This window comes from Empidonax traillii, unplaced genomic scaffold (assembly GCF_003031625.1).
Source record: "Empidonax traillii isolate 1590-97213 ecotype Southwest subspecies unplaced genomic scaffold, ASM303162v1 scaffold268:size1028579, whole genome shotgun sequence".
Lineage (NCBI taxonomy): Eukaryota > Metazoa > Chordata > Aves > Passeriformes > Tyrannidae > Empidonax > Empidonax traillii.
In genome coordinates this window covers 534624-558737 of record NW_020955461.1, presented here as the reverse complement: position 1 = coordinate 558737, position 24114 = coordinate 534624, and the positions used below count along the sequence as shown (strand labels likewise).

The 24114-nt window shown below is 40.4% G+C and overlaps 1 protein-coding gene across 7 annotated transcripts in view; it reads left to right on the top strand.

Annotated features, from left to right (window-relative positions):
* The window catches only part of LIMS1 (LIM zinc finger domain containing 1), a 70111-nt gene extending 47700 nt beyond the window's left edge, over window positions 1–22411 (top strand). For 4 of the 7 annotated variants that reach the window (XM_027889658.1, XM_027889659.1, XM_027889660.1 and 1 more), the window contains exons 2-11: window positions 5525–5684; window positions 11605–11671; window positions 13622–13742; window positions 14592–14741; window positions 15893–16043; window positions 16859–16951; window positions 18347–18395; window positions 19990–20065; window positions 20319–20510; window positions 20892–20996. In XM_027889658.1, coding sequence (XP_027745459.1) covers window positions 5525–5684; window positions 11605–11671; window positions 13622–13742; window positions 14592–14741; window positions 15893–16043; window positions 16859–16951; window positions 18347–18395; window positions 19990–20065; window positions 20319–20466 — 1015 coding nt within the window. In that variant the 3' untranslated portion in view covers window positions 20467–20510; window positions 20892–20996. Of the gene's footprint in view, window positions 1–2816; window positions 3252–5524; window positions 5685–11604; window positions 11672–13621; window positions 13743–14591; window positions 14742–15892; window positions 16044–16858; window positions 16952–18346; window positions 18396–19989; window positions 20066–20318; window positions 20511–20891 lie in introns of those variants that run through there. The other 3 variants (XM_027889654.1, XM_027889655.1, XM_027889657.1) reach the window with 3 other exon arrangements.
* The last annotated feature ends 1703 nt before the right edge of the window (window positions 22412–24114 follow it).

Genomic DNA, 24114 nt, shown 5'->3' with positions numbered 1-24114 from the left:
AGGCTGGTAGGTTTTGTCCCGGAGAATGCCCTTGGGAAGCTGCTGCTGCAAATCAACGACCCCTTACATGCTTCTGACTCCCCATGGTTGGCTTCACCTCAGGGTAACATAGAATTCCCTAATGAAAATTCAGTGTATTTTTAACTACGTATTTCAGATCTTGGCAGCATGCCTCCTGCAGAATGACAGAAAAGAGAAAGATGGCCAGCTGCGCTGGATTTGAGGATTACCAAACCTTCACAGTAGCAACTGTGTTTTGCCTCAGTAGCAAAAAGTCCCTTTTTAAACTCCTGTCAAGCTCCTTTCTTGCTTAATGGAAGACATTGGGAGTCATTCCACCCACAGTGACAGTAATATGCCTGGACAACCGGGCGGCTTCTACTTATTGCACATATGAAGTCCTATTATCTTGTAGGACTGCCTTTTGGAAAAAAACGAGGAAAATTCAAACAGGCTTTTTGGATGGACATCTTACTGCACTGACTTGCCATACTACTTGCTTTGCTACAGCCACACAGAAGACTGCTCAGCAGCAGCCGAAGAAGCAAGCAAATATTTTCCTGTTGACAACAGAGGACACAAGGCAGCACAAGTGGCTTCCAGTCACCTTGGTCACATGTGGATTTCAGATTACTGTAAGGACTGTAGAAGTCCACCAGGAGAAAAACAGAGCTGTCTTGATTTGCAGCAGCAGCCTCCCAGCACAATTGCAAGTGATCTGGGACAAAACACAGGAAAACAGTTGAGAAACTGTTGAGAAACAGCAGTAAGGGGAAGAGACAGACTGGCTTGCTGTTTCTTATCTTAGTGTCTTGGTACACCTACACTAATCCTGGATGAATCAGCATGTTTAGTCCATTGCAGTCAGTCTCGCTGTAGTTGTTTGTACCCACAGAAGCTCAGCATTGGCCGGTGCAGAAAATGTTGGGAGGCAAGATGGAGGAGAAGAGCCAGCATCACTATGCCTGCATATCTGTTGTCAAACACTGCTCATTTTCGTCCAGCGGACGCAGAAACCTTTTGTTCCAGGACTGTTTCCTGCAGCGGTGCTCTGGCAAGATCTTTGTGGCCTAGGGCTACAACCTGAACATCACTTGCCCCATGACAGATAAAAATAGGGCTTGAGCTGCAGCCAAGCTGTGTCAGTGGTGTGGGTGCAGCCTCCTTAGCCTGTTACAGCTTGTAACTCTTGGTAGCTCTGATGCAGGATGCGTAAGCACACCTACAGATGGGTAAATAAGCAGGGTCATGCTGCCTGGGTCCCACCTACTCAAGGGAATAGCTTGCCCAGGGGTTGCTCCTTGCTGAGGGGAAGTGAAGGAAAGACTCCTGATCAAACCCATCCCACAGATTTGGCAGCAGCAACAGGGCTGTGTTGGCCAGGCTGCAGGAAGACGGCTACATGCAAGCTCAGGCCTGCAGGGAGAGGGGCGTGTGGGCTGCTGTACGCTGGCTGAGCATGCTGTCCCAACCAGTGCTGAGAGATACGGCCAAAACCCATCATCAAACAGACCCTTGGTAGTAGGTCCTAGGAAAGTTGAAGGTGTATTAAGAAGTTGTAGCCTTGATTAGACCTTCTGTCATATCCTGTGACAGGACAAGAGGAAATGGCCTCAAGTTGTGCCGTGGGAGGTTTAGATTGGAGATTAGGACGAATTTCTTCATGGAAAGGGTTGTCAAGCACTGAAAGAGACTGCCCAGGGAAGTGGTGCAGTCACCGACCCTGGAAGTATTTAAAAGGTGTGTACTCAGTGATCTTGAAGTCTTTTTCAAAGATGATTGTGTGATCTGCTCATCTTCTCATCCTAATTTCTCTACTTGTTCCCTCTGCTCATCTCCTTGTCATCCTCTGCTTTCTCATCCCCCTCGAAGACTAGCAGTCTTCAGATACCAAGGTACTGTGTGTCGTGAGCACAAAGTGCATGCAGTTCTGTAGTTCAACTGATTACAAACAAGGCTGAGCCAGTCCAATGGCAGAGGTAGTTACTCAGGAGAGTTTTCCAAAGTCTGCCTTTTCTGCAGTTAAAAGTTGCAGGAAGCCAAGTATCCCATGTCTGCCGCAAGGACTGTGCTTCAAGCAGGGAAAGCTTTCAGTTGTATAGTTACTAGCTGCAGATCAGCAGCTAATTGACCCTGCTTTCCCTAGTAAGTGGTGCACAACAGGTTTTTTAAATAGAATATGAACATAAAATAATTACAACATTAGGAAGGCATTCTGTGGTGAAGGAATAATTATTTTTCATTCTTTCTTCCTAGTCTTGCTTTCTCAGTTCTTTAATATCCACAGCAAATTACTTCAGTAAATGTTCTTACGTGAAATCACTCTAAATGCAGCACATCCCTGGAAATAAAGCTTTAGTTTTCCTCCTTCATATATTGCCCATTATAGCATACGTGGCAGTTTGGTTAGCAGCCTGTGAAGCACAACATAAACTTAACTATCCATCTGTATCTGTCCTTTCTCCAAAGTGCTGACACGAAGAAAGATGCCTGTAGATAAATTCTGTGCATGTGACAGCAGAAGACACAAGCGGAACATTTAAGGCATTTTTTCAATGTAATTAATATACTATAGCATTAAAGCAATATTTACCTAGTGACAGGAGTCTTCTCTTTGTGCTTTCCACTGCTGGTTTGCCCATGATAAAATCTACCTCCATTCCCCCCTCAGCAGAAAGTAGCTGTGGACAAGTTTGGTGGTGAATATATTTGCTCGCATAGGCTACTCACACCACAGCTCTCCTGGGCAGCTTCTGTCAGTAGCCAGCAGCAAAGACCCTTTCCAGTATCCAAGTTTACATGAGGGCCTGGCAGGAAAATGTGCTTCTCTGTGCACAGCCAGCCTCAGTAAATCTCAGTGTGACAGGCTCACCGCCCCTCCACTGAACTTTTAACTTGAAGCTCTGTCAGGGCACTGAGTAGCTCTGGCTACATGACACGGAACTGTGAAAGTAAATCACTTCGCTGGGAACTAGGGGAAGTCTAGCAAACTGTTTTGCAGGCTTTGCCTACAGCTTCTTTGCAGTATAAGCATAGAATATATACACCCAGGAAAGCAATCAGAGAGAGATGGACTTCCAGCACAGACCTCACCCATTCCCCATCCCAGAGGATGAAGAGGTTGCATACAAGGCCATTCCTGATGCTCACAACTCTGCAGGAAATGAAGGCGAGAAACCAGTGTCAAAATTGCAACGTAGGCACAGTGAAATAAAACTCTACAAAGAGTTCTGTGACTTCTATGCAAAATTGTAAGTTGGTTCTGTTCAGCTTTGGAGTGTAACTGCAGTGACATTGCATGTGTATTATACTTATGTATTTTATTATCTGAGATCTGTGCAAGCTATTCTCTTACCCAACCTTTGCCCCTGTTCTGTTTGAAACATTACCAGCTGTAACTGTCAACTAAAATTGGAGTTGTTGCTTTAAATTTCATCATTAGTTGCTTCAGAAATTTTTATCAGCAGTTAAAACGGGGTTGGAATTTTTCAGGTAGTCTCTCTGCCTTCAAATTGTTTGCGTGTTATTTTGGGCAAACGGATAAACTGCTTCATCGATGCAGAAGTATTACATATATCACTGATTTTGCATATATGATGTGTTTCAAAGTGAGGCACTTTTGTGTACTGAGGAGGAAAACTTAGTGTTTTCATTTGGTTTTGAACCTTGTTTCATGTTTTTGCTTGGATTATACTTTATGCTAGAGCTTAACATCCTCAGTGCTCGAGCACTGTTGAAGTGATGATAAAAGGTCCCAGTTTCTGTTGTGATTATTCTTCATTTAGACCGATAAGGAGGATGGGGAAATTAACTGAGGTCTTCCCCTGCGGAAAGCATATACAATCCATGTAGACTATTAGCAAGCCTTATAGTTAATCACAGTTCATATGTATAGTCACTGCAGTTTGTCCATAGGTCTATCTGTTACGTGTGGGTGAGACCATCCTCTGTCTGATCTTCAAGTGAAATTTGCCCACTTTTGTTTCACTGGAAGAGCAATGGATATTTGGATAACAGTTACTGGTTTTCTCTTCTGCAAAGATCTTTAGAGAAAGAGAAAAAAAGTGCCAGCTAATAATAACTGGTCAGATGTGACCTTGCATAAGGCTCTTCTGTGAGACAGTGTAAGAAATAGATAAAACACATTCCATTTTGAACCACGTGCTAGGTGTTTGCTTGCTTCCTTGGATGGTGTGCAAGGAATGAATTCAATTCCTATTGAACCTGGTGGGAGCCAAGAGGTCCTATCCCCTTGTGGGGATAAAGAGGAAGGCTTGTCATCTTATAGAGGACTGAGGGCTCTGCACTTACAGGTACAGCATGACAGCTGTACCCAAATGTGTGCATGTGTGCACATGAGTTTAAAATAATGTCACTTGTTTAATAATCTTCCAGATAGATGTTTGAGTCAGTGATTTTGTCAGCTGAGGTCAGATTGTAATGAAACTAGACCATTGCCCTATATTTGCTCTCTGCTGTCACAGGGTATTGGGGCAGAGAGGTGATTTTGAAAGGCATAGCTTTGAGAGTCTAGATATGAGTAATAAAATGTTGGCAAAGAAAAAAATCAAGAGAGCCTTTTTCTGGCCTGAATTAACTGAAACACAACTATAGTGTCTTCTGCAGATGTGGACATGAACCCAGTGAAGTAGCTAATTCCTCTAATGTTTTGCAGCTACCACCCTGCCATTTTTTGGTCCTGTGCTTTTGAGAAGCAACCAAGGTTGCTATTTGACTATTTTTTTGCACCTCCAGTATGGGTTTATGACTTTGTGTTGGTCTGCATGTGGGTTGCAGTGGGGCAGCTGGAGCATTCCCATCCTCCACCATGGCCCTGGAGTGGGCTGTGAGTTGGCACATTGTGAGCTGAGCTCACTGAGATGAACCTTCACAAACGAATCAAAAATCCCATGACTTCAAACTAAATTTGTAAAATGACTTCAAACTATGCAGAGCTTGTATAAGGGATAATTGTTTACCTACTCTGATTGTTATTAATATCTGCCAGACTAGATACTGCACACTCTTTCACATTGTTTATTTAGAGCTTTGAACTAATGCTGTTACATGTGTATTTTAGGATTAGGAATTGCTTTAGCATTAATCATTTATATTTTCCTATATGGTGCTAGTCCTCAATTATTGTTAATATTTGCCCTTGTTTTCTGTAATTCTAATGTATTTAACAATTTTTACAGTACTTTGAACCGCCTGTCTTTTCTCATCATTAAAAGCCTGTAAACTTACAACATTTCTGTTGTAACAACATTTCTGTTTGGTTTTTGAATTGATTATTGTTGATCACAACGATTTTGTTTCTAAAGAGTTTGGGAGCAGGAAGAAGTGGTAGTTTTATTTCTGAAGGGATACTACAAGCCATGAAGTCCATTGAAAAACTTGTATTGAGCAGCCTCACGTTAGGCTGATGCAGTTTGGCCTTAGGGGAAAAAAAAGACCCACAACCAGTGGTGTTGCCTATTTAGGCTAATTTTCTTTCTATTTCTTTTTGTTTTTTTATTAACAGCAACATGGCGAACGCTCTTGCAAATGCCATCTGCGAGCGCTGCAGGGGTGGCTTTGCCCCTGCTGAGAAAATAGTCAACAGCAATGGTGAGCTGTACCACGAGCAGTGCTTTGTCTGCGCCCAGTGCTTTCAGCAGTTCCCCGAAGGACTCTTCTACGAGGTAAGCGGGGCAGAGTGCCCCTCTCACCCCCAACCTTTGTCTTGTGCCTTCTTTCCCGTACCACAATTAGCTACAGGCAGATCAATAGCTTAGAAAGTCCCATGGCAAGAAGTGGGCTCTGAAACTGTATGCTGAGAAAAGGGAGAAAAAAAACCCCAGAAGCATTTCTGTGCTAATTTGAAGGACATCAGTGTATATAACCTTATTTAAATTTGGAGCCTAGTGTTATCAAAGCTGAGAAAAAATGCTGGATATCTTTTTCAGTGCAGATTTTTTTCCCTGCAGTTTGTGAATCTGATGTATCGTACCAAAAACACACAGAAAGCATACTTCTTAGAGGAGAAAGTCATCTAGAGGGAAATCCCAGCATCCTGTGAGCCATAGGAGGTTTATTGCTGACCTGAGCGAGGCCAGCTCGGCATTTGAAAAGAGATGACCTGTAAGTCAGCATGCTGAGATCAGGGTGTGTATAGAAGCCAAACCAGGCAGGGCCTGTCTAGGGTCAACTCTAACACATCAGAGCATCTAAAATTACCAGTTCTTAACACACTTTCAAAGGTTAAAACCTGTTCCCATTCACATTTCTCATCTCCAGGTCAATTGCCCTCAGCTCAGATGGGTATTTCGGTATCAGTGTTATTTTCTTTTACACTCCCTTGTTATGGGGATTCAGGAGAAAAGGCAGGTAAAAAGTGGCTTTATTGAAAGTTTTAGACTGGTCAGGGAATTAATGTCTGAGAGGTAAGGTCCCCATTTAAGTAGCTTACAGTCCAACTTAGGGTAGCAGTTACAGGACTTAAGTCATACTATGATCTGAAAATGAGGGTGAACAGTATGTTAAAAGCACAAGTCTGTGCTCTCACAGATAGGGGATATCCTTATGGCAAGAATTTGTCTTCCAAGCAATTCATCTTCCAAAGGAGCATTTCTAACTCTACAGAGCCATGTTATGTGGTGATGAGGAGAGGCTGAGGGAGGAGTGTGGATTGAAAAAGAGACTGTCAAAAGGGATTCCTGGGGATTTGCTTTCTCTCGCCTTGTTTGAGGATGAAAAGACCTTTCTGTGTGCCAGGCATAGTCTTGCAGAAATTGTGGTAAACGACTAATGTTCCATAGGGCATCAAAAGGTGAGCTGCAAGGCAGAATTAATTAAATAAAAACGTAAGAACACCCCCTAGATACTTAACACATTGATTTACAGTTGTTAATATATACTGAGCTGCTGCCTGCTTGCAGTCACAGTAAAGAGTATATCTTGGCATGTTAAGACCTGAGGCAAATGTAAAGTGATATGGACGTTTCAAAACTAAAAAATTTGTAATTGTATTAATAAAATTGTCTTAAACCAATAAAATTTATTTTCTCTAAATAGTGAGTACTTTATTCATTCTTTTTTTTGACTCAAAAAGCAATGAGACATTCCAGGGTTCTCTTTCAGAATGCTGAATGGTCTTTTGTTAAAGATAAAAGTTTGGGAGAATCGTGCTTTGGACAGCCTGTCTCCTAGGGGATGGACAAGGACTGCAGTGGTAATAAAGTCTTACTTTTGGACCTAGTTCAGCAACGTTACAATCTCCCTGTTGCTCTGGGTGCTTCTGGGTGGCTATACCTGAATCTGTAGCAGAGGAAAGGATCTTAGATATATTGGATGTAAGCATTTTTTACTTCCTATTGCTACCTTGTTAACATTCATATTCATGACAGTTGGTCTTTGAGCACTCTTACTGAAACGTGCTGCTCTCAAAGACAGTAAGTCAGAAGTGAGTGCCAGTAGATTGTCCTGGGAATGAAAATAGCACCATATACTAAATGTGGTTTAGTTTATGTTGCTAGCATTTTTTTTTCAGGCTGGGTAGCCTGAGAAATGTTATGTAGAAAGTGGAAAGTTTCAGTTAAGCATAGACACTCCTTGCCACAACTATTAGAGAAGTAAAATAACATTGGATAGGCTGAGGGAGCTAGGCCTATTCAGACTCAAGAAGAGACAACCGAGAAGTATACTATTATCAATGTATATAACTATTTGAAGGGAAGGTGTCAAGAGGATGGAGCCAGGCTCTTCTCAGTGGGGCAAGTAATGGGACAGGAGGCAACAGATAGAAATTGATGCACAAGAAGTTCCATCTGATCATAAGGAAGAACTTTTTTACTGTGCGGGTGACCAAGCACTAGAACAGATTGCCCAGAGATGTTGTGGAGTCTCCCTCACTGGAGATTCTCAAGAACTGTCTGGACACAAGCCTATGCAATGTGCTCTAGGCTAACCCTGCTTGAGCAGGAGGTTGGACCGGATGACCCACTGTGGTCCCTTCCAACCTTGCCCATTCTGTGATTCTGTGAGGGGAAGGGACAGCCCTAAACAGGCAGAAGGTGGGCTTAGATTGGCCATTGCTCAGGAGTGGCTGACAGTGCTCTGAGGACTTGAGACAATCTGTATCACTGTCAAGGAAAAGTGACTGGAGAAGACAGGCCTAAAGGGTATCTTCCTCAGACTGCCTTAATGCAGTCTTTGAGAAGATGGACGTGTTTGCAGGTGTGGCCAGGTAATGTGTTTTTCTGAGCAGGTTCCCCATGGGTAGACGCAGGCATTGTTGGTTGCCCAGTAAGAGTTTGTATTTATTCTGTGCCTGGTGTAGCTAAGCTAGTGTTTCTTGGAACTGATTTCCATCTCTTAGCAATTGGGAAGGCAAATATTGTTACCCTGCCTATTGCAAGACTTGCAGAGTTCCCCCAGTTAGTCATTAAGCTGCTTATCACATTTGCCCTCAAATGCTGCCATGATAAGCTTTCACTCTGTGTTCCATGGGTGGGGGTTGAGCTGGTCAGAGAGATGCAGGTCTCCTGTGCTGTGGGACATGTCTCCAGGCTGCTTTGCAGGGAGCCTGATCAGCATAGCTTGCTGTGGTCTGGCACTGGAGCCAAGTCACTTTCTGGCACAAGTGGCACCACACCAGAGCAGTGCCCCTCTGCAGCTTGGAGTCAACACAGCATAGCAGGAGTTTTGTAGATGTCCTTATGAGCCAACATTAGAAATGATAATTTGGATTCTGAGAACTGTGTGCATAATATTGCACAGAAACGTGGGTTTAGGACCTACAAGGGTGTAACTGTGTTCCAGTTTGCTCAGCAGCATCATTTTAGCAAGATTTTTTTATGCACTCAACCTAAACAAAGATTAGCACAAGCACATGCTAGCAGAATTTCCAAATTTGCTCTGCTTTGCTGTCAGGTGTGAAGTGGTAGCAATTCAGGTTTGCTTTTACTCCACCAGCTATTCCCTGGAGCACCTGTTGCAGTGTCTCAGTGCAGGTAGCACTGCAGGTAGCAGAACAGACGGCTTAAATGGACACCTTCAGTGGCAGCCTGCAGTGCACTCAGAGGGACAGGGTGGCCCCACTGTAATCAGTCAGCAGACATTTCCTCCAACCCACATTACTCTCAGGTCCTAGAATGGCTTTTCCCTCCTAGAGGTTGCCCATGTCTCCCACTGGGGAGTGTGGACACCTCACCTTCAGATGGGGGAGGTTAGATGAGAGAAGTCGTATCCCTGGTCTGGGTGTTTGTTAAGAGCCTTGTGCTGCTGTTTCCTTTCAGAAGCATCCCAGCCTGTGCTGCACTGTGCTGAGGTGGGGGAGAGGGAAGTGCTTAGAAAGGTACATCCCACAACGGAAGAAATACAGCAAAATCCTTATGGACTACTCACAACAGCTGTAATTGGGGAATATATATTAATATTGTTGTTGTTGCTGGTTTTTTATCATAATAACGGAATAATATGGAATGGCATGTGACTTTTGTCTCTTAAGTGAGAGGAAGTTTCTTTCAGTTTGGTTGTTTTTTTCTGTTTGTAATAACCTTTAAGAAGATGAAAGGAAGGTGCAGTTGCAATGTGCTTGTCAGGTTTGTTTCTATTCCAGTTGCACCTCGAGTGTTTTCTTAAAATGGGCTTAACCAGAAACTACCTTAGAGAGAGAATCTTTCAAGGCTTGGGTTTTGTGTGTGTCTTTCCACTAAGTTAGCTAAAAACACACAGATAAGCTGGTGGCTATGTAACAGTTAAACTGTTCTGCATAAAACATCTCACTCATGGACCTCCAGCATACAACAGTGAAACGACCTTGCTTTTGAAATGTGTGCTGTGAGATTTGTTATGGAAACTCAGGGCTTCCTCTGATGGATAACTGCTAGGTCATCTACAAGGGCAGCACAAATGAGCCAAGAAGATTGAAAATACAAACAAGACTGAATGGGAACCAACCTACCTGATGTAAAGCTGAGGGGAAGAAAACCTGTTTGGTCTGTCCATATCAACATGTGGTGGTGACTTTAAAATCCTAGCAAACCTAAGCATCCTGCATTGGACCACCTGTTTACACAGAACAGGAAGCTTTTGATTTTTTTTTTTCAGTTTGAAAAGGATTTTATCCAGCAGGAAGCAAGCACAATTCACAGTGAACAAATAATTTCCATTACTCCTTGAGAAAATAATAGCCCTCTGCCTCTCAATTATTATTTTTTTAAAAAGCTGAAATTAAAAAAAAAAAAGTAATCTGTTTACAGTATTACACTGAAATAGCACTTGATAAATTCCTACTAGACTTCTGAAAATCTATATTGAGCTCGTGTCTTTCTGTTCCTAATAGGTGCAATTCAGGTTGGGCAGAGGAGTCTTCTAATCTCAAGTACCAGTGACTTTGAGAGTGTTCCGTTAGATTCCCACCCTGCCAGTTGCAGGAGTATTTATTATGTTTATATTGTATTTAATCCTTGCCATTTAATAGTATAAAACAGGTAGTCTTGAAACACATTGCTGTATTTTCTGTCCAGGCACAAAAACTTACTTTGTGGGTAGTATTTTATGCTATTCATTTTATTTTATCTTAGACACAGTAAAATGAAAGGAGCGAGGTTTCCTGCTGTCCTCATTTTTCCACTGTTTTAAACGAAAACATTCAAATCCAAACATTTTACAGCATACTTAATATTATCTGTCTGGTTTTGACACGCTAGTTGGCATTTTTATCTGGTAATGATGGTGCCTGAAGGTATCTAAACATTTCCCTTCATTTCAGCACATACTTGCCTACATGTTTTTACATATTCTTTGGCTAAGCTACTAATGCAGTGCTGTTGAATTTTTTTTTAATTCCATATGGGTTTTTTTATATGAGAGCTTGAACTGTAGCTGAACTCATCTAAGCTGTGATAAAATTCAGATCCAAGTCCAAATCCCTTAAGATCAGTACCCAGTTTAATCTGATCCATGTAGTGAACTTTGTTCCTTAATATTTGGACTTGATTATCTTAAGGGTCTTTTCCAACCTAAATGATTCTATGATTCTATGAAATAAGCATCACAAAGGAAAAGGCTTATTTCCCTTCATGTTTTGGCTGTCCTGCTCCATAAAATCAAAGATTTCTGTCCCTGGATGCTCTTCGTCTCCCTACCCCCACCATACTTACTGTCTCCGGTATGCTGGGTCATTCTTGCAGGAAATGCAGAGTGAGGAAGACATCAAATGTGTTCAGGGAAAATGCTTTCCCTCTCCCACTGCCCAGAGGTTTTTGTTAGCTAATTTCCTGCTCAGAACGTGCTCTCTTGCATCAGAGTTTCAGCAGTCCGTCCAAATTCAGAATTCAGATGTCTCTTGTGATGCAAATTGATGACTGAAGATGCCTTACACTCTTGGCAGTATTGGAGGAATGGTGTGCTGTTAACACTCCATGCTAATTAGTAGATGAATTAAGGTGGGTGGATGTAATGCCTAGCACCTGTAGCTCATGGTCTGTTCCTTTTTTTTGTGCAGCCCCTCATGTTTTACTACCTAATTGTATCTGGAAACACACCAGGGTGTTACAGGCTTTATGTTAAGAGCGTTTTCCTCATCCCTCTAACACACAGATCTTTTTCCATTTGCAGTTTGAAGGGAGAAAGTACTGCGAACATGATTTTCAAATGCTTTTTGCCCCTTGCTGCCATGAATGTGGTAAGTTCTAAATCAAGGTGAAACACTTGATCACAAATGGGAGTGTCACTGGGGGAAGAAAGGCAACCTTTGTGTGTGTTCTCTGGGAAGTGGCCTTGTGAACTTGCAGAATGTACTAGATTTCAGAGAATTCAGGGAGCTGCTTTTTCAGCTCCCAGGTCAGCAAACAATAGTATTTTTTAAAAAAAAGTCTGCATTATTTGAGTAAGTAGTTTAGTTGTTGAGTCAGTGATCCAATGAGCAGACCATTCATAAACTTCTGATTATATACACCATTCGTGACTCCTGATTATATATATATCTGCATTTCTGCATATTCTGATATTTGGCCCTTCTCATGTACCCGAAACCCTGTAACAAGGCTTTGTCATCTCCTTTGACTAATGTAACCCACGTGTGCTGTCCTACTCCACAGAAGCTGGGACAATCATCATTATCTAGTGATATAATCAAGTGACAGTCAGCTGGGCCCCTGCTGATTTTTTTTTTAAACAAATTCCTTTAGGGCTTCAGCATCTGATGTCCACCCTATGTAATACTGAAGGCTGCTCTTTTTATTTGCCACTGTTGATGTAAATGCTTGTGCGTCTGCTGCGCTGTAATCATTTGCACGTTTTCTTTTTCCCCCTGTGTGTGACACATTTTGCTGGGGCACAGCTGGGAAGTCATTATTTGACTTAAGTCATTGCATAAACTGGTCTGGAAGCTCTTGTGTTTCTGTGGCACCCTGGCAAGGCAGTATGGCTTTCACTTATCTCAGTGAGGCCTTTCCTTATGTGGAGGGAGGGGTTGAACACCACGGGAGAGGGAAGCAGATGTTATGGAGCTTTGCATTTAAAGCTGCCGATGTGAACAAGCAGGGAAAGAGGAAGAAGTGGTGATTTCTGAGGAGATACAGTCCCTATCTCCAGGATTTCTTCTGCCCAGCCAGCACAGCTCCCCCTTCTCCTGTCCTGGCTCCATACAGTGCCAACTCCCTTAAAACCCCATCAAGGTTCTGCACAGAGCTGAGCTTTCCCAGTGTTTGTACTTAGTAAGCAGAGCCAAAATCAATGGGACTGTTGTCACGATGACACCTCAATCATTCCTGACATTTCTGGAGTCCATCAGGTTTTGTTCCTAGGTTGTTTACCTGCCGATCCTTCCCCTTTGAGGGGAGTTGTTCTCCAAAACCAGGACTCAGCCTCCCACAGCCCTGGGAAGCTGAGCTACCAACACATTTTAGGCTGAGCCGTTGTACTGCTCAGGGGCCTTGGCTACACGCAGAGAACAAGGAAATCACATGTGCGATGAACATCACTGCCTGTGCATACACCATGCATGCAAAACACTAATTTTTTAATGCCTCGCAGGACAGGACCCTTCGTAGTAGGTCAGAAGTTGTGTGTGTTGGAATGACTGTTCTGCAGTGTCACTGCAGCTTTGCATTTGGACTCCATGGGAGTTGGATTTTTTTGCAGGAGGTCCACAGCCACCCAAGCTCAGTGCTATTTGAGTATAGAGCCCCTTCAAGGCTTGATCCTAGCAGAGTAGAAACCACTGCTATGTACATGACAAGTTAAGATTGTCATCTTCTTAAAGAAAAGAGGGGAAAGGATGATTAGGGCACAAGAAAGCCATATTATATCAAGTGCTCTGTAAATTTCTTAACAGCTTGAGAACAGATAAGTAAAAACAGGAAAAAAGATTATTGCAGGGAGAAGGTGGAGTGTGCATGTAGAGGACTTGTGTGTAAAGAGCAGAAGGTTCTCCATCAGCAAGGACATCTTCTGACCCATAGCAAAAAGCAACAAAACCCCTCAAATGACAGAGTTTGGAATCAGAACCATGATACTGCTAGCAATCTATCCTACCAGATTCTGGGGTGAGGGAAAGGATGATGATGTCATTGTAGTGCTTTTAACTTTGTGTAGTATGGTATTTTATATCCTGATGTTGTGTTTCTTACAGGTGAGTTCATTATTGGTCGTGTTATTAAAGCCATGAACAATAGCTGGCATCCAGAGTGCTTCTGCTGTGATATCTGCAAAGCAGTATTAGCTGATATTGGATTTGTCAAGAATGCTGGCAGGTAGATCTCCACTCTTCCTTTTGTTAACTGGTCATAAATAAAATGAACTAATAGGGGGGACTGAGAGATTTTGGTTCCTGAAGCTTTCCAGCTCAGATGGAGCAACTGAAGCAACTTCTGTGGGGAAAAAGTCTAAGAGTGCATCACAAAACTAAGAATGGGTACCTTAAAATATTAACATTTTACCTATTTCAACAGTAGGTTTCTTGGCAAACATGCTCTCTACCCAGTTACATTTTGGAACCATTGTTACGCATAAAAAGAGAGAAAACATTCAGATACAGAAGTAGTATCTTTTTTATAATAAACATTTTTACTTTCTTTTTCCAACGGGGTCTCCAATTTTGGTCTAGTTTGGTACCTTATTTATAAATAATTCGTATATGTTCGGTGGGACCCTTCATAGAGTAGGATATTTTTACCAGCTATGATCGGAAGGATGTTTTACAGGTGAATTCTATGGCCATTGCCTTCATATGTATAATATAACACAGAGAATTATCTACAGAATTAGGATTTGTGTAGTCATCCAGCTTCCAGTCTAAATTTCTAAGATTTTGAAAGTAAAACATTTAGGAACGAGAATCTTTAGCAAATTTTGTTTTCTGTGTTTCAATATAGCTTAAAGTCAGCTGATGAAATGATACTCCTGTGGAGACAGAAAATAAAATGATCAGTCTGAACTTAGGAGATAATTCTGCTGCTCTGAACTTGGTTTGCCTTGCAAAGAAATTGTTTTAAAGATTACCTTCCCTCAAAAAAAGGACTGATTAAAATGAAGTTTTGATAAATTTTTGCACTGTAGTACTTGGTACTAGTACTTACCTCTCGTTTTTTATGTTGTTTCAGACATCTCTGCCGTCCTTGCCATAACAGGGAAAAAGCCAGAGGCCTGGGAAAGTACATTTGCCAGAAGTGTCATGCCATAATTGATGAACAGCCTCTTATATTCAAAAATGATCCTTATCACCCTGATCATTTCAACTGTGCAAACTGCGGGTAACTTGAGTTCTGCAAAGGAAAATGGGAAATCGTTGGGCTTATTTGATTCATGGATTTACATCTTAAAGTGAAAACTTGTCCTGTACAGCTGGCAAGAGGGGGAAGGGTTTGGGTGTCTTGTGGCCAAATGTGTGTTACTGCTTTTGGCATAGTAGTGTTTGAACAACAGCTGAACTGTTGGGGAGTAAATAAAGATTGGACTCTGCAGGACAAGGTGGTACCTTACAAAATATGAAGTATGGACACAGATACAGTTTCTGTAGCAGTAAAATGATAGTTTGTTATTCTGCTAGGAGAAGAAGAAAAATGGTCCTCTTTTCCTGCTTGAATTACTATCTTGCCTATGTTATTTCTTCTGAGTTGAGTAGTATGCAAACTTTGTTCTCTCTTTTTAAAGTGTATCTTCTTTAGGAGCTTTCTCCCACCTCATTTCGTCAGCTTCTGCTTCTGCAGCATGTGAAACTGCACGTTTCTACATCCTGCACTGATGCATGGACCATGGGGCATTGTAGGACATAGCATGGATTCTTAGTTGTTTCTTTCTGGTGCAAAGGAAGCTACTATTTCAGTGCCATAGTAAAGGCTGATTTGAACAACAATATGTAGTGTTATGTCAGTGGCTACCAGTTGAGAGTATTAGCGATTATAGTCACTTTTAAGGTTTAGCTGTTCTGAGCATCTAACCATGCAATTTACCGAAAAGTAGAGTATGTGAGATTCTACAGCTGGAAATGAATAAACCTAGCTAATGTGGGTCTGTAGTTTTCTCTCAAGGAAAATGTACCTGAATATAGAGGACTACATTTTACTTTTAGTTACAGCTTTGCAAATCTGAAATAAACTGCTGATGAGTGCCAGTATATGAACCAAACGTCTGCAGCTTTCACACACAGATTTGTGCTGCATAAGCTGAATGGCAATAGCTGTTTCTAAGAGACTTAGAGCACCTTGCTTAGCAGCCTGTTCTCAATTCACTGTGATCAGTCTTGAACTCTCTTGAACTAGGTTATATTTGATGCTGCCACATTACTATAGTATAAATATAATTTCTAAACAAATGCTAAAATATTTTTTTTTTCATAAACTCTCAAGAGTTGACATTATTCAGTGCCTTTATTCATGCTCTCAATTCATTAATTTCTGAATAGGAAGGAGCTTACTGCTGATGCTCGTGAGCTGAAGGGAGAACTCTACTGCTTACCCTGCCATGACAAAATGGGTGTCCCCATCTGTGGTGCATGTAGAAGACCAATTGAAGGCCGTGTGGTGAATGCTATGGGAAAACAATGGCATGTGGAGGTAAACATCAGATGATATATAATGTCTTTTACAAATGTAAACATTAACATATTTACTGTTAAAAAACCTATGATTTTGCTGATCAATTTCAATGAAAGGATTATCAAAGTTTGCAACAAGGATTATAAAAACTTTCTCTGAATCCCTCTTCAACCTTATTGTGGCTAGTCTTCCACTGGAATAGGAGTACTTTCCTATCTTACAGAGAGCTTTGACTGTGAAACTAAAATAAGTAATCAAAGGAAGCACAATGAGGTCCTTAGAAAAGAAAATTTCAGGGTTCAAAACAGTGAATGCAAAATCTGTGACAATCGTAATGTTACGGAGCATCATAATACGCTTAGATCTTCCATAGTCACCTGCCATGTACATATCTCTTGTAACAGTTCATGTGAGAGTTCTTATTTCAAGGCCATGTACAAGATTGAGTTCCACATCTTCCATTTAGTTTAGAAATATAAACAGTTTGTTCCTTCTGTTGTTTTGAAAATCTCCTCCAGGAAATGCTTCCTTCACAAGAGTGTAATGATGGTGCAGATTATTTACTAACTCCTAATTCTGTTCATTGATAAAAAAATAAGAAGCCTTTGCTTGATTTTTTTTTTTTGGTAACTTCTGGATTGAAATTTTGAAGACATTAAAAGAAATACTATTTTAGTGGTCTAAATTTAGTTTAACTCTGCTTTTGAAGATGTCACAGCTAGCTCAGTAGACTTCAGTCATGTTCAGTAGTGGGCTTGGTTGGTTTGCTTTCCAGAAAAAATAACATTACTTCAAAAAAATTAAAAAAAAATTATGTGTCATTTTCTTGGTAGCATTTTGTTTGTGCAAAATGTGAAAAACCATTCCTGGGTCATCGTCATTATGAGAGAAAAGGCTTGGCCTATTGTGAAACCCACTACAATCAGGTAAGGTTGCATATTTTTAAAAATGGCATTAATTGGTCAACTCACAAATTGATTTTATTAGATAGAGATGTAAAACATGGACATTCTTCTGTTTTGTTGAAGGCACCTGTGGGTATAATGCAAATTAGCAGATGTTTTGTTGCAGTTAATTTATACAGATTTCTCTAATGATCATTCTTGCATTGAGGAAAAAAACTGCAGGTATTTCATAAGACAATCAGTATCAAGATGTTCTTCAAGCTTAGTCTCCTTAAGCAGAGCTGTTACAGGCTTTTAGATGTCTGTGAGATCAGAGCAGCTAATGACACCCAATCTTGACAGGAAGTTAAGATTTGCCACTCAGTAACTGCAGTTGAAGATGAGGCCCTAGTGAGTAGCCTGGGTTTCCCTACAGCTGTTAACTCTTAAGACGACTGTATGGTCACATAGCTGCATCACCCCCTCAGTCAAGGTTGATGAAGACTTTGAAGACTTAAATTTGTCTGAAGACACCACCTAGTGACCACTTGCATTTATACAGAAGTTATATATTGTGGTTCTCTCTCTCCAGACTCCCCTGGTTGAGGAGTCCATCCAGCACCATGATGTACAGACCTTTTTTATTTGGAAGCCATCTGCATTGTGTCATGTTCACCTCCTTGCTTACATAAACACAAGAGTAGGGGTTACATTTGGGAGTTGTAAGGTACCTCCTAATTAGTTTGTCGGTGGTGAAGGGCAGATGATTGTTGCTGGCTTACTTGTAGACTATAAATGCCATGATGTCAGTAGTAATAGTGATGGGGCAAGTACATATACCAGACAAGAGCTGTGAAAAACCATTCCTGGGTCGAGTGGATGTCTTTTACTAGGTTAACTACTGCAGTTAGAAAAAAAAATACATGAAGTTTTGGGCACTTCTTAATTGTTATATTATTGACAAATGTTAAGCCTGGAAAAAGAATGAATAATTTTTGTCCTAAAGTTTCCTTTTTTTTTTTTTTTAAACTAAAAATAACATTTCCTTTCCAAGTTTTTGCCAGAAACAGCAATATGTCATTCTAGTCATGCACGTAAGTCCAGATGTTCAATTATTTGGTTACTAACAGTGTGTGACACCAACTGCTGTATTTCAAATGTTCAGGATTAGAGAAATGTTAAAACAAAATGAAATCTGATTTAGAGAGGATCAAATAAAGGTAAGCAAATGTGTATCTTTAAGATTACCAAGACCTTTTATGATGAGATGATGCAAAATGTACTTGGAAAACCAAACCAGCATTCTCTTTATTTTACTGGAACAAATAGGAAAGCAGTTGTGCCCATCAGCTGAAATACAGCTATTTTGTTAGTTTGAGAAGTTACCCTTGATAAAGTCATTACATTAAAAATCCCTTACTTCTCTTTCGTCCTCAGCTATTTGGTGATGTTTGTTTCCATTGCAACCGTGTGATTGAAGGAGATGGTAAGCACTTTTCTAACTGTTTCCTTGATGTTCTTTTCTGATGGAAGTTCTCTTTAAAAGTGACAGTAAGGGGAAAACAGCCCTGTGTTGAGTCCTTGATTGTTCTCATTTAAAAAACCCAGCCATTCTCTTGATCAGTAATTAAATTAAAGCTAATTAGTCAGAGACCAAATGGTAAGAAAATCTTATAGCAAGCATTTCATGATGGTAGAAGACCACCCAGTGCTTAAGAGAACTGTGAAACCCCTTAATGACATGCAAAGGCCAGGAATGCTGGAAGAGGCTCCGGAGTGGCTTCCTGCCCCACCAGCTTCAAAAACAACACGAGCAAGGGTGAGAATGACCACACAGACGTCTCTTCAAAGGAGGATTATGAACCAAATTTGAAAAAATATTTAGATACCAAAATGCTTAGGTGGGCACTCCTAGGAATTTTTTAGAAGTGCCTTATTCCCATTATGCCAGCGGTTCCTGGAGATATTTACCTATCTATCACAGGCACCTGTCTTTTGAAAATCTAGGCTAATGATAATGTCACAAAACCAGGAATGATAATATTTGGAAATACGTGTCCTGTAAAGGCAGAACTGGTAGTGATTTGTTTATTACTGTTTGACTGAGGGGTTTTGGGGGTTTTTTTTTGGGGGGAGGTGGTTTTGAGAGGTTTTTTTGGATAACCAGCTGTGATAAAAAGCCAAAAGCAAATTATTCTACCTGAAACAGTGCAACATTACATGTCTATTTACCCCTGCCCAAAGTAAATACTATAATACCAATGCTAGCCTCACCTAAGCCAAAGCCATTAGCAAACTAGGAGGAAGCCTCTAATGTGCAAAACGAGACATATACTAGTTTATAGTCATGTAACTATAGGATAAGACATACATTCCAGAGATGTGCTTTCCCCACATTTATTGGACTAGACTATAACTACAGAATGACAAGCCAAAATGCTTTAAAGGAACCAGAGTCCTCCTTTTCATTAAAATTCTACTAGAATGAGCAGAACTGGAACTTGTCAGAGAACTACTTTTTTGTATGATTGCAAGCTTTCACCTTATAATCTGACAACCATATTGTATGTTTTGGTCTCTGAACTGAACAGAATATAGTACTGAACAGAATACAGTAATTTCTTTATTTTCAGTGTATGTCTTCAATTACACTTTATCTTTCATTTCTGTGCACAAATTTGACACTGTTTGTTGTTGTCACAAATTATAAGAATCCAATATTTTGCTGGATTTCTCTTCAGCTGGAAATGTTTCCTGATTAAATTGGAAACCCAGCCTCATAGAATAGTTGCCTGAGATCAGCATGGTGTGTGATGAGGTGGAAGCAAAAAAAAGGAGGCAAAAATAGGTTAAGCTGGTCTTGCCTCAGAGACAGCTTTGTCAATGCTTCACAGTTCTGCTACACTACACTCTACATCTGTCTCCCTAGTCCTGCCACGTTATTGTTAAGGTCCTTAATACTTGATACAAGGATCAGTGACTGTTCTTTACACCTCATGAATATCTGAGATCAAAATTTTTGTAATAACTTTTTTTTTCTTGGCAATCCTAATGAATTCTTGGTTTTCACATCTCCCTAGTTGTGTCGGCTCTGAATAAGGCATGGTGCGTGAACTGTTTCGCTTGTTCAACTTGCAACACTAAGTTAACACTCAAGTAAGTGTATCAATAAGTGTGATGCCTTCAAAACATGTCAGTGGTTCTCTTCAAAGTGTAAATGTTGCTACAGTGTAGATGTTACTGTATGAAGAGCATCTCAGCAGCATTGAGGAAATACTTGCATCTTTCTTCCTCTTGCTACACTTACTACTTTATGTCTCTGTCAGCTGTCTATTCAGATCTTCCTTCATTTAGTCTTCCTAACTCTTCTCCTTTTCTGTCCTTTATTTCTCTGTGTTTAACTCTAAAGGGATAAGTTTGTTGAAATTGACCTAAAACCTGTCTGCAAACACTGTTATGAGAAAATGCCAGATGAATTTAAGAGACGACTTGCGAAACGGGAACGTGAAGCAAAGGATAAAGAGAAGCAGAAAAAGAAAAAGCCAATCTGTTTGTAAACTTTTTTTCCTTCTTACCACCATCCCTGCTCCTTTCTTCTTTGGTTAGTGATAAGGATGGTTTTTTAAGCTTCTGCATGAATTTATGGCAATCAAAACCAAAATGTTTCTTATGCAACTGAAACTTGAAATAATAACTTATTATTCCATTACCTTATGTTTAGTCTGTTTATCTGTACAATTAGGTTTGAAAGGCTTTTTAAATTACATGGTTAATAAAGATGGACATCTGGGTGAAAACTGTGTAACTTAATCAACAGGGTACTGTAATCACTGTCTGCACTGTATATAACCTTGTAAAAGTAACATATATGTATAAATTGGAGGTTTAATTTTTTGCTTGTGCACATTTAATAGATTTTTTTTTAATTCTTTTTTTCATGATCTCTTCTACTAAAGATTTGCGTTTTGGTTTGTTGTTTTAGGAATAAATTTGTTGAGTTTGATATGAAGCCTGTCTGCAAAAAGTGTTATGAGAAGTTTCCTCTAGAGCTGAAGAAAAGACTGAAGAAACTAGCTGAAACTTTAGGAAGGAAATAAAGACTTCATCTGCTCTCCCTTTGTGAAAACCTTAGAGATATTACTTTTTGGGGGGAGCTGGGGGACAGGCTGTGGGCTGCTTCGAGTCTGCAGTCAGACAACAAATGATGATGTATGCCTTGTGTCAAACCAAAATACCCTAAGGTTCTCTGTTCTCTTTACATGTATGCTTATTTGTTGATAAGCAGACAATACTTCCAGACTAAATTAAATACCAGCTCACCTGAAAGGTTTCTGACCAATAATGCAGTTGTACTGATGCAGGAGGCCCATTCTGTACACTAATCTCTGTGGAATTTTAGAGAGTAAATTTGCTTGTGAGCACCTGTGAAAACAAACTGTGCAAACATGCCCAACTTGAGGGGCATGGATTGTCATTTATGTTAATGAAAGTATTAACCTTCATATTAAGCATGCAGACAAAACTTGTTCAACTCATGTTGTGATTTGGGCAAGAAACCAATGTACTTTGCCTCATGGAAAAATTCGTGCTTGGATTTCAGGCTAGGTAGTTTCATTAAGGAGCCTTGTTTCGGATATTTCAAAAACTATCAGATTTCTAAATACAGTCACTGTACAAAAGACCTACTTCCAATAGATTATGCTTCCATGATGAATGTTTGTACATCAGGCTTAGCGTGAGATAGCTATATAAAAATGTATTCCTATTGCAAGAAATGAGCGTACTCAGAACTACTTGAATTTTGCTATATTCCACTTAAAATAACTCATTAACTTTTATATATGCTTTAGCATTCTATTTACTTTTTGTGCCTTATTCTGCTGGACCATACATAACGGTGTTCCATTAAACATATATAGTTTTATTTTTTATTTCATATTTTTATGCAGAAACTATATAGAAGGTATTTTCAAAAGATAACATACTTTGCCTTAATTATAAAGGATGTGAGAAGCATTTTATTTCAAATGTGAACATCTGCGCTTAAAATGTAGGTTCTAGACTTCATTTTCAGAAAAATACTGAAAATGCATATTTCAATTAACTGGCAATATTATTTTTACACCTGTGAGTGTAAATCTGCAAAGTTCGATCCTGCTAGGATCTACTTCTTTAGGCATCCTCATGTAACTGAGCTTACAAATAATCAAAATTCTGTATAACATACATTTAATTGATTTATACTATTGACTTCTGTCCATGCAAATTTGTTTTATTTTTCCCTTTCTCATAGAAAATACTGTTACTTAGGACTTCCTGATGGTACTACATTACGAAGGACGCCAACTTTTTTTTAACATTTTTTTTATATTAGTGATTTAAACACATTTTATGTAATTACATAATAGGAAGTAAAATTTTCTTTCCTGTTTATGAAAAATAAGTTACTTTAAAACATCTGCTTTCCAATGTCATCAATAAAGGCCATGTTATTAAACCTTGTATCACCTCTCTGAAATGACTGCTTGAGAACGTGGGAAAGAAGTAAGGCTCTCTTGGTTCCATGTGCTTTTACCTGTGACTAAGTAAATACTTCCTTATTATCCTATTTTAAAGGAGACATATGCCTCTCTAGTTAGTTCTAAGGTTCATAGAAGAAACCAGAGTTTCTTTCATAAAGAACAACTTGATTCTTCGACATATTTTCTGAATAGGCACAGTCACTTGGTTTTCCTAAAGAAGGTACCTTGTCTGAATTTAAAATATACACCTTCCTATTAACGTTTTCTCTCCTTTCCCTGTAATGAAACTGTCACCCCAAACTTCCAGTTTAGTGCTAGGTAGGGTATTTTTTTTACTATTTTATCCTAAATAATTATTGAATGCCATAACATTTATAAATGCAGTCCTGATTGTGCTGAAGACTACAAAAGCTTAAAATGTCCCCAGAAAGCATTTACATAACTAGCATGGTAGCCCTGTTGGACTGTGCCATGGATTTGGCAGACCATACTCAGCTGTGCTTTCCCTTGAAGTTGTAACAGACTTACTGGTTTTTCACATTACACTGGCCGCACATCTTTTCCTTCAGCCCACGTGTGTCCAGCCTTACTGCTCAAAGAGTCGGGAAGGGTCCCTAACCATGAGGCTAAACAGCAAGACCTGAATCACATCCCCATTGCTTGGGGTTACATCCAGCTACAGCACAGTGGCCTTGGGTCTGCTCTTCACTCTGGCAGCCCTGGGCCCTGACACAGGGTGGGTTTTCCATTTCCAAGTTCCTGATGGTGAACACTGCTACAGTTTGCCCAGGCAGTGGTTTCTGTTTCATGAACAGGAGCAGATGTATCTCAGATCCCATGATGTAGCAGTGAGAGCATCTGGGGTACTCAGAGATTGAAAGCCTGATGAGGCATGGAAAAATATTGGTTGGAAGGGACCGCTAGAGATCGACTAGTCCAGCCATCTGCTCAGAGTTGGATCAGTACAGAAGCCAAGCCTGTGAGTGTTGCCACGGAAGGAGATTTCTCAGGCCTTTGTGGATAGTACGTTTCAGTGCTTTATCACCCTCATAGTGAAAATGATTTTGTTATTATAGGGGTCCTATCTTGAGTGGAGAATTCCCCAAATCCATGCAGCTCTCCTGGGAGCTGTCTGTGGTATGAAGTGTCATTAGAATAATACCCCTGGAGATTGTCATGAAGAGGATTAATTAAAAGAAATTGTAAAGCAGAGCCAGGGAGCAAGGTAGCAATTAGACAGCCTGAACAATTACACGTCTGGTGTTGAAGCTCACTTCCTGTCCTGGCTCATCAGTATTATAAATATTTGGCATAGCTTCACATAATTTCCTGGAAGAGGCAAAGTCTATTCTTGTTTTTTTGCCCATGCACCTCCAAAGTCTCTCAAAGAGGCTGTGAGCCTGGGATTTGGGAATGGTCGCCTCAGCAGCTTTGCCCCTTTCTGCTGCATCAATCAATTGTGAGGGCAAGAGAGATTCCTTTAGAATCCCCTGCTTAGGCTGACAGTAGGGAGCACTCCAGAAAGCCCAATGGATGTTGCTGTAAGGTGAAGAAGCTGAGCCTAAAGCAGTGAGCCACTGCTGCTTGCAGTGGCAAGCCTTGTGCTCTGTTCCCATGGATAAGTAGTAAGCTGAGCTGAGCACAGTCCCGTTGCAAGGACATCACTGGAATCAATGCTGTCCT